Here is a 10,305-nt window from a genome sequence, read left to right on the forward strand (position 1 = left end):
CACAAATCTATACATTTGTAAAGATAACTGAAAACATGCACTCTTAAAAGTCATTAGATGAGAAGGAACCCCCCATCCATATGAAATCAATTGGTCTATTTTTGGAGTCTGACAAAATCCCATTTAGAAATATGTTCATTTTGTATTAATGTATAAATATGTGCTATTGTCCACAGCATTATAAAAGGAAAGCCACTCTACCAGGCTTTATATTTATTAATTTCTGCTGTATTTTAGGTAACAACTTGGTTACAAGAGAGAAGCAGGTTACAAGAGAGAAGCAGGTTACAAGAGAGAGCAGGTTCAGTCTCCTGCTCCTTTAATGTGAACTGGGCTGTGTTCACTAGTGTGACAGGTTCAGGCTGCTGCTGTTATCCCCATAGAGTATTTATCAAATCTTTTGAGAGATATATCAAATAAAATCAGAAAGCTAGAGTCACTCAAATGGCAAGAGTCAATTCTTATGTAAGGACTTCTAATCCAAAACCGTATACAACTTTACAGGTTTGAGAGAACTTCACTACAGGAAATAGTGAGAAGCATTAAGAAATAGGCATAGGGCTTCCCTGGTGGCGCAGTGGTTGAGAGTCCACCTGCCGATGCAGGTGACGTGGGTTCGTGCCCCGCTCCAGGAGGATCCCACATGCCACGGAGTGGCTGGGCCCGTGAGCCGTGGCCGCTGAGCCTCCGCTTCTGGAGCCTGTGCTCCGCAGTGGGAGAGGCCATAACAGTGAGAGGCCCGCGTACCGCAAAAAAACAAAAAAAAAAACAAAAAAAAACAACAACAAAAAAGAAATAGGCATAAATCATTTTATATAAGACATGACAAAGAGATTATGTACCTAAAAAAAAAACCAAGTGTCAAATAATTTTCAATACATTTTAAAAGTCAATCACAGACATATAGTCATAAGAACCAAAAGAAATTTATTTACAAAATTTCTTACTTGACTGGTGATGAGAAGCAAGAAACCATCAACTAAGACCCCACTAATAGTGTTCAAGCCAGTTCATACAAGAGAACAACCATTGCAGCTCCTGATGATTAGGCCAGAAAGATGTCCTTCTGCATGTCCTTCCAGTGAACAAGGAGATACATTTCACCATAGGGGCCTGTGCAAGTAGCATCATGGTACTTGTAGGCTCAGCTGAATCACAGCTTCTAGAGTGCTGTTCCCTGTCTACCTTACATAGCTATTTCACCACTTTTGTTGATTTCTTTGTAGGTGTCTTTCTCTTTTTCTCCTCCTTTGTTGATTTTCTCCTTTTCTCCTTCTCTGTTGGCTCCTTTCTCTTCTTCTCCTCCACTGTTGGCTCCTTCGTCTCCTCCATTGTTGGCTCCTTTCTCTTCTTCTTTGTCCTGAACACTAGTGTAAACTGCTTTGTTATAACCTTCCCGGTTCCGAGCAATTTCAATGGCAAAAAATTGTATCCTGTGTGCTGAAAGGTGAATAGAATTGATTATTTGTCCTAGTCACAGTTACTTCTCTAAACCTACTGGAAATCTATTGACAAAGCTGTACTAACATGCAAAGCATTCAAATATAGTCATAAGATTCAGAGATGTAAATTCTAATCCTATACTAAATGATGCTGAAAATACTTATCTTACCTCACAGTTACTCAAGATACAGTAACATGATCTTTACAGATATAACAAATAAAATGATTCCCAAACTAACTATTCATGTCATTGATTAATCAGTAAAACCAGATCCCTCACTCTCCTTATACAGAAACAATCCCAGAGGCAAGAAACTCACCAAAGATGGTGTTTTCCTCAGTGTAGCCCTGAGAACAGTTCAGTCGCAGCAAAGTACCATAGTTGAAGTCTTCTACAATCCCATCAAACTTCAAACAGAATGGTCTCCACTTCTGTAAAGGCAAAAAAGGTATCTTAGCTAAAAAATGCAGGAGGCTGGTGAAGTCAGGCCAGGAGAGGGGCTTCCATTTCCCCGGTAAGGAAAGTAACCACAGTGAAAGAGACTAGAATTGAGCTGATTACCAGTTTCACTAGCAATGAGTTTCTGTGTTATCTTTGGTATCTTTAGGCTGGTATTTCCCAACATGAACAATAGTTTAATCTGATAAAATACTTAGATCCTTGACTAGAGAATTAAATTTTAATTTCTTAAGTATATTCTCTGTTTTAAGTTATTGGCTAGTTCAGTCCAAAATGGTTATTCATCCCCACTGAAGCAAATGAGACAAAGAAGGCAGGAATTTGGCCCAAAGTCACAAAGTTAAATTTTAAGAAAGAAGTCCATCCAATAGAGGCAATTTTCCAAAGATCAGTAACAGCCTGCTTAGAGTTAAAAGTTTACATTCCTCATAAGCCGAGAGTCTACCCTCAAGGAAAAAAATTTCCTAACTATAAGAGTTTTAGTGCTCTGTAAAAGTATAACATAATCAAGCAAGCAATGCAAAACACAAGTTTTCCAATTATCCACGGCCTGTGATAATATGATCTTAAATCCAGAGAATCCAAACACCTCTCAGTACTCTATTTGCCAACCCTCTATCTAAGCCTTCTGGCTAAAGTACTCACATAAATAAATTTATTCCTTCTCCCTTGAAAGAGCTAGGTGGGTGAGGATGAAAGGTCCAAATCAAAGGGGAAAAAGAAATAGATTCAATGAAAATGAAAAATCCATAAACCAGAAAAACATTCATTTAGTAACACATTAATTACAACTGCATAAAAGCCCTGGTGCTTTAGGTATTTGCCTTAAAACAAACCCCCCAAAAGTTTAAATGTATAAAAATGTATTCACAGTCAATAATTGTTGGTCAGATGCTAGGCAATATTTAAAAGAGAGAATTCTTACCTCTTTAGCTCCTTCTGATTTGAGCTCTTCTGGGTCCAATACATCTATCCTGAGTTTCTTAAAATTCTCCCGAAACTCAGAATAGATTTGGTCATCCACTTTGGTGAGTTTCAGGAACTGTGGGTCAACTGATGAAATCAGCTGCCAGACAATAAGACAAGGTAAAGATGCTAGTCTCTAATTTACTATATTTCTGTCCCCTCTTCCCCAGAAGATCCTCATGGTTCTCAGGGCAGAAGAGTTTATTAGAAAATATAGACAGCCTAGGTCCCAGATGAAATCATGACATAATTTTAAAGGGCCATAATATACTACAGTCCCTTCCACCAATTCAAACCCCTTTGGCCCTATTTATGTCTGGCTGTTACCCTCTGTGGATTATTCATTCAGTCAACAAACATTTATTTAGTGCCTACTATGGGCCAGGCATCCTTTTGTGGGTTAGCAACACAACACTGCGCAGAGAAGCACAACTCCTCACTGTCAAAGCAAAACTGACTTCCATGCCCCAGTTCTCCTTAGAGTAATAAAAATTATCTCCAAAACACAACTGTTTAACTTGCTGAGAATGGTGATTAGCAGAGCACAATATGCTGAAATTACATGTTTAATTCTGCTTAACAATGAAGACAGTCAACTCACTTTGTAGTAGACTTCAGCATGCTGCATTGCTCTCATGGCCCAAGCCATCTCAATATCAGGCTGCAAAGGAGTGAAGAATGCCAGGTCAGAAATCACCCAATCTTGCTACTAGAGAACAAATTAAGGAAGTCTGTGGATGTCTAGTTAATGCTCAAGAGGGCTACCAAGCTTGGTGTTACTGTCAAAGGTTAAAAACTGGACTAAGGTTGAATTCTCTTGGAACTTGTTGCCTCCTCCCCTGTAAAATGGGATAATCTTAGGCTTAAAGGGAGGCTGTATGTGAAGCTCTGGGCAATTGGTATAGTGATTGCTGACTAATATTTCTGTACTTGGGAGGGATTTATCCATAGCTTTCTTGCCTACTGATCGAGTGTTTGTTGTAGCTGTCTTCATCTGTGATTGTAGATCTACAGAGTTGGGAGAGAAACACTACAGGAAGAGGCAAACGAAGAGATAAGGGGCTCTTTTAGGTGGAAACACCTTTTTTTTTCTTGTTGATGCTGGTACCTGGCATACAAGTGACCAATAAAAGATTCTGGATGTTAAAAAAAACTGGACTAATAAGTTTGGACAATATAATAATTCTTTTGTCTTTATGACAACCAAAAGAAGCTACCTACACAGTCTAATAAACAAAATGAGCCACTGGCTGTCTTTTCCCAGCAGCTAGTGAAAGTGTAGAAGACTACATAAAGCAGTAGATAAATCACCTTCTCAGGACTGAGTTAAATTACTGTAAAACTGAAATACCCACATACACCACTGAGTTGTTGAGAGGACAGAGTAAGAGTAACAGAAGTAATATTACTCTTCACTTTTAAGAGTGTACAATGTCATAATCATCATGTGTGTTCATCAGATAGCCAATTCCCTATCCTACAACACTTAGAAATGAATCAATATCGTGAAGCAGGCTAGGTTATAATAAGCCTTACCAAGTACCTGTTCCACTGGAATCTCCCACTCCAACTGGATGGATCTATTTCACTGACCCCAGAAAAAAATTTGCATTTTTACCTCCATGCCCTTTTCCTGACTGCCAATCCATATCTTTTGTCCACTTACACTTTGAGGATCCAGTTCCACATCCACTTCCTCAGCAAAGTCTTCCTTTACTGTCTGGGTCCTTAGGGGTTTCTTCTTTGGCTAACCTCCTTTGGATCTTATGCCCTGATTCACTAATCTACCATACATCACATTATTATTTGAGTGTTATTACTATTTTCATGTCCGTGTGTCTTATAACTCAAAATACATCACGTGCTTTCTCCTTAAGGATCTAAACCAGATACACCATAAGCCAGTGCAACTTACTGCACAATGGAGTCACCCGGGGACCTTTAAAAATACTGATTCCTGACTCTAACCACCCAGATACGGTGATTTAGCTGGGATGGATTGCGACCCGAACTTCGAGATATTTAAAAGCTTCCCAGGTAACTCTAAAGTACAGCACAGTTTGGGAACTACTCCCACTAACGTTAGTCCTGCGTTTGCGAACCAAAAGGATTAGAATTAATTGAAAGCCGCATTTTCTGGCAGACGTGGAGAGAGTCTACGGAAGCCATCTGGGTAGGAGGGTTACAATTTCGTGGCAGGCCCTGCAGACATCCCAGGATAGCTGCGTGCGTGTAAAACCGTGGGTGAGTCATACTCACATCGTTGCCATAAGACTCTGCTGGGAGAGAAACAGCGTGCGCCACGGACGTCAGTTCCCCGGAAACCTGGGAAAGGAAACAGAAACGGGGAAGGAGAGTTCGAGTTTCGACCCAGCCCGGCTTCCCCATTCACCCGACCCCAGAGCTGCGTCTCACCACCTCATCAATTCCACTGGTCGCCTCCATGTTGCAGCCTACAAGGCGTGGCTCCAGTTCGGAAATGACGTTTTGCGTGCTCCTTCCGCAGTTCCCAGTTCATTGAAAAGGGACGGCCGGAAAGAGTGGCTTTCATCCGACTGCGGCTGCGCCTGCGTGCCGTCTCCCTCGCCTGGAGGCAGTACTTCCTTGCCCCTCCTCTTACGCCTTGCGCAAAGGTGTGGCTTTGTTGTATACTCTGGGCTGCTTGACGGCCAGGAGGTGGTTAAACAGTCAGTAATATCTGCGATGAACATGGGAAAAGACTGAGTTAAAATAATGCAACTTTCCTATCCCCACTGCGCGGAGTGCCCTGCAGAGATTCGAATTTACATTCTCCACTTGTGCTTCGACGCGCATTCAGACGGGGACACAACTCACAGTTCCCAAAACCCCAGGCACGGATTAATTTACAAGCAGGCATGCAGCTAGGCAATGGAGTGGATAGTAGGTCAAGGAAGAATTATTCTGTTAAGGTGATATGTTTATCGTGAAGATTTCGTCTTCTTCCACTGGCGTCTAACTTCCCCAAGAATTAGTCACCTTGGATCATGGGCCTGTCATCAATCATAATTTTGGGGGAGCAGACGGGCTTTGTATGCTGAATATTAGAGAGTTGGGACTTTACCCTAAAAGCAATGGGAAGCTACTGAAGGCCTTTAAGTAGACCAGCCTCATGATCAAACTCAAGTTTTAAGAAGGTCACTGAAGCACCCTCTGGAAGAAAAGTTTGAGGAAGGCAAAATTGGAGACAGAGAGACTAACTTGGAGGCACTGGGTAATTAAAAACCTCAGCTGAGGCACTGACAGTTGAGATGGACGTTAAGAATTAATAAGGGAAATAGAATCAATAGGGCTTTTTGACTAATTGGATATGGAGGATAAAGAAGAATTAGGATTCCAATATGACTCCCAGGTTTCAGAATAGGTTTGGGGGATAAATGCCATTGAGCTAGAGAACACAGGAGGAGGGATGATGAGTTTAATTCAGGAGTTGAGTTTGAAGAGCCTATGGGACATTCAGATGGAGTTGACTAGTCAGGGGGAGATCCAATCAGAGATATAAATCTGATAGTGGATACTCCAGGTTTAATTGAGCTGTCCCAGTGAAACCATGAAGAACTATAAAGACACAAAGAGCAGCAGGCCAAGGACAGAACTATTTAGGAAGAAGAGAGGATAGCAAGAAAGAAAAGAAGACTTAAAAAAAAAAAAAGGATTTATCATTGAGACATCAGCAAAGGACCAAGGGAGAGTCTCACAGAAGCCAACGATAAGAGAACTTCCAGAAAGAAGTGGTGAACCATGTCCAATACCCTGGGTTGAGTACCCTCAGCCCAGAAACTTGGAGAGGTCCTTGAAAACCTTAGCAAGAGCAGTTTCAGTGGAGTGGTGAAGGCAGAAGTCAGAGGGCAGTGGGTTGAGAAGGGAGTGGGAGTTAAAGAAGAGATGACAATGACCATACAGCATTCTTCCAAAGAGTTGCAGCTAGAAAGAGACACGAGGTCCAGGGACTTCCTAAAATTCTGGTTAAAAAACACAGAACATGAAAATGTACCATCTTAACCATTTTTAAGTGTACAGTTCAATAGTGTTAAGTATATCCACGTTGCTGGGCAACGGATCTCCAGCACTTTTTCGTCTTGCAAAACTGAGACTCTACACCCATTAAACAACAACTCCCCATTTTCCCCATCCCCTAGCCCCTGGCCACCACCGTACTACTTTCTGTTTTTATGGCTTTGACTACTTTGGGTACCTCATATAAGTGGAATCATATACTATTTGTCTTTTTGTGACTGGCTTATTTCACTTAGTATAATGTCCTCAAGGCTCATCCATGGTGTTGCCATGTGACAGTATTTCCCTCCTTTTTAAGGCTGAATAATATTCCATTGTATGTATACAACACATTTGATTTATCCATTCATCCGTCAACGAACACGTGGGTTGCCTCCACCTTATGGCTCTTGTGAATAATGTCGCTATGGATATGGCTGTGCAAATATCACTTCAAGACCATGCTTTCAATACTTTTGGAGTTATACCCAGAAGTGGGATTGCTGGATTATGTGGTAATTATATCCTTAATTTTTTGAGGAACCTCAGGGACTTTTAAAATTATGATGTTAGGTTTAGAGAGGCTTAAGTGTACTGGGGACTTGGCCTTATACAAAAGACGGTCCTGCAGGGTGAGCTAGGTGTATCTCCAGAGAAATGGAATGAAGAGAGGCAGCATAAGCAGGAAATTGAGGTGTTCCCACCAGATGCTTTCTGTTTTCTCTATGAAGCACGAGAGGGCAGCTGAGAGCAAGAGGGAATGTGTTGAAGTCTTGTCTTGAGAAGAATGACTTGAGAAGTCCTGCATAGCAGCTCGGAGGAGAGGGAGAAGCAGTCTGACAAGGAGATGAATGGAAGTTTTCAGGGACCAGGTCAAACTAGAGGACATGATTCTTCAGGGATAGCACTCTGTATGTAACCCAGCGGTCTGAATGTAAGATGGGTCATCCAGATGGATGCTAAACGTTAGTGAATGTGGAGGCCTGACCAGGAGGTCAATAGACAACAGGAAAACGGAGGGGTAGCCCCAAATGATGGCCAAATCAATGCATAACAAGTGCATATGGATAGAATACCAAAAAACACAAGTAACCTTTTACCTGAGGAAGCACTTAGGTAATTTTCTTTATCTAATATTTTGGGCAGAATCATTGCCTCTAAATTAAAAAGAAATCTATTAAGATGTATAGTATGTGCATGGTTTGTTTGTTAGGACTTTTTTTTTTTTTAAATAAGGGAACTTCTCACCAGTCAAGTACTCACAGCCTTAGATACTTGCAGAGACCAAGAATTGGGTCCTCACAAGACTGGAAAAGCCAACTGCTTCTGTACCCCCAAAGAGCAGGAGATAAAACTGTCACCCAGAGCCTTTCCCACTGCCAGGCAAAGGAACCAGCCCAGGCAGAGGTATAAGAAAAAGCACTGGCCTTTGTGCCCATACCTATTGTTTCAGATGGACTCAAAGTAGCTGGATGTTAAAATAAGAGAAAGAGGAATGTGCCAGGAACAAAAGGTGGTACATAAAAGGGGAGAGGTGGTGGACTTCAAGAACTATATCGAAGAAAGACAGACCTTTTGGTGTGGGGTAAGAAAACTGGAGATGGAAGTCCACTGGGATGATTCCCTCTCTTTTCTGGAAGGGCACCACTGAGTTGACCTTCAGCTTCCTTCTAAGGCAGGTGATGTAGACATGCCATGTGTGGAGCCAAAGGCATCACCAATCCTGACTAAGGTGCTGAGGTGTCTGTAATGCCAGGGATAACAGGGGTGTGGAGAAGATGAAAGCTATAATTGCTGGAGCTAGGGTGTCATGGGGTAGAGGAAGGCATCTCACGTTATTGAATATAAGTTTGTCAGTGGCAAGGCAGTTGGGTGAGTGCTGCTATTTGCAGGTGGTGAAGCCATGTAGACACTCCCTAAAAATATGGATCACATGGTCTTGGTGGCTGTCAGACTATACGGGGAAAGCAAACTTGAAGGACCTTGAAACTGGCCATTAAAACCTGGGAGCGAAAATAGGGCTATGGTCAGAAACCATGTAAGTTCGTCTACTATGAATATATAAAATCTGGATAATAAAAGTGTTTGCTGTGACAGGTGTGGTTCATGATACCTACAGGAGTTGACCCCTGTCATCTTATGAGGCTGTTTCATGTGAAAACAGGATATTAGAGATGACCTCTCAAGTGATCATACCCACAGGGTGTGTTCTATGGTTAGGAGGGAGTGCAACAGTGACCTTAGGATGCCTTCCCAGATTCGAGCTTGTCCCAGAAACCTTGGAGTGACATAGCTTCAAAATACATAAAGCAAAAATTGAAAGAATTACAAGCAGAAATAGACACATCCGTTAAAAGAGTGGTACATTTTAACATGTCTCTCAGCAACTGACAGCTCAAACAGCCAACAGCTTAATAAGAATTTAGAAGTTTTGAGCAACGTGTGAACAAACTTGATTTAATGGATAAATCCTGAACCCTGAAACCAATAATTATATAATACACATTACGGTCAAGCATATCTGCAACATGTATAATAAATGTAATATCAGACAAGGTACATCTCAAAAAAAAAAACAGAGTCCAGCTCATGCAGACAGTCTAGAAGCCACAATCGATAGGAAGTAGGGTGTCCTAGGACAATGAGTTCAGCGAGATATTAAACATGAATTGACTAGCAACATAGTCAGATCATCTTCAGGGGCATGGTTCTTATGGGTTCTTTGTCTATTGGACTACAGACAGGAAACCAAACTCGGTTGGCCTTGAAACTTGTGACCAAACTCTTGGAGGAAAAGAAATGGGACTGTGGTCAGAAATCATGTGAGAGAGTATTCTGTGAAAGCAGAAAACCTGATTTACCAAACGTAACAGGGGACAGGTAAAAGAGATGGCTGGTGCCATCTTGCTGAAGTTGTTGCCTATGAGAGTGGTGATCATATTCTAGGACTGTTTTGTGGCCAAGAGAAAGTACAATGGGCCCCTAGGATACCATCCTGGCCAACCTGACACAGTTGTTACAGGAGGTGACACAATGCACTGTGTCCCTTTTGACATGATGGGGGCGGGGGGCTCACAGATCCCTGAATCTTGCTCTGTCTTGGGGTGCATTGGCCAGCAGGGGTTCATATCATGACACCGACACCACCAATACCTCTCCCTTATGGAAAGGTACAGCCATTCCCTAGTCTCCATAAGGCCCTCTAAGCTTTGTGTCATGTCCACAATCCCACCTCCTTCCTACCCCTTTACCATCAAAAGTAGCTTTAGTGTTCCCAGGGGTGCTGACATAAGTCCTGGCCAGCTGCCAGGCTGGCCACGGACTCCAGCTACTGCTCTTTCGTACCCGATAGACAGATTTGCTTTTCAGGAAGGAAAACTCAAGAAACACCATTCAGTATCCATAACACCAGCCACTGATAA

At 42.0% G+C, this 10,305-nt stretch overlaps 1 protein-coding gene across 2 annotated transcripts; it reads right to left on the bottom strand.

Moving 5' to 3' along the window:
• Window positions 1-904: 904 nt before the first annotated feature.
• PBDC1 (polysaccharide biosynthesis domain containing 1) lies at window positions 905-5,361 on the bottom strand. Of its 2 annotated transcripts, XM_024761737.1 has the most exons (6): window positions 5,288-5,361; window positions 5,129-5,194; window positions 3,471-3,530; window positions 2,829-2,969; window positions 1,764-1,875; window positions 905-1,440 (listed from the first exon to the last, which is right to left on the bottom strand). In XM_024761737.1, exons 1-6 carry the CDS (start codon window positions 5,312-5,314, stop codon window positions 1,187-1,189), a joined length of 660 nt encoding a protein of 219 aa, XP_024617505.1. In that variant the 5' UTR covers window positions 5,315-5,361; the 3' UTR covers window positions 905-1,186. The 2 variants fall into 2 exon arrangements, with proteins under 2 accessions (XP_024617505.1, XP_024617495.1); XM_024761727.1 differs by lacking the exon at window positions 5,288-5,361 and having other exon boundaries at window positions 5,129-5,257.
• Window positions 5,362-10,305: the final 4,944 nt, after the last annotated feature.

The sequence above is a fragment of the Neophocaena asiaeorientalis genome, unplaced genomic scaffold (assembly GCF_003031525.2).
Source record: "Neophocaena asiaeorientalis asiaeorientalis breed wild unplaced genomic scaffold, Neophocaena_asiaeorientalis_V1.1 scaffold1144, whole genome shotgun sequence".
In the NCBI taxonomy this organism is placed as follows: domain Eukaryota; kingdom Metazoa; phylum Chordata; class Mammalia; order Artiodactyla; family Phocoenidae; genus Neophocaena; species Neophocaena asiaeorientalis.

Excerpts from the sequence above, each read along its gene's own strand:
- PBDC1 (XM_024761727.1), bottom strand. The coding sequence starts at position 5,257 with ATGGGGAAGCCGGGCTGGGTCGAAACTCGAACTCTCCTTCCCCGTTTC. Across the intron at positions 3,531-5,128 it reads CAGAGTCTTATGGCAACGAT|CCTGATATTGAGATGGCTTG; the intron begins GTGAGTATGACT and ends ACTCCTTTGCAG. Across the intron at positions 1,441-1,763 it reads TGAGGAAAACACCATCTTTG|CACACAGGATACAATTTTTT; the intron begins GTGAGTTTCTTG and ends TTCACCTTTCAG.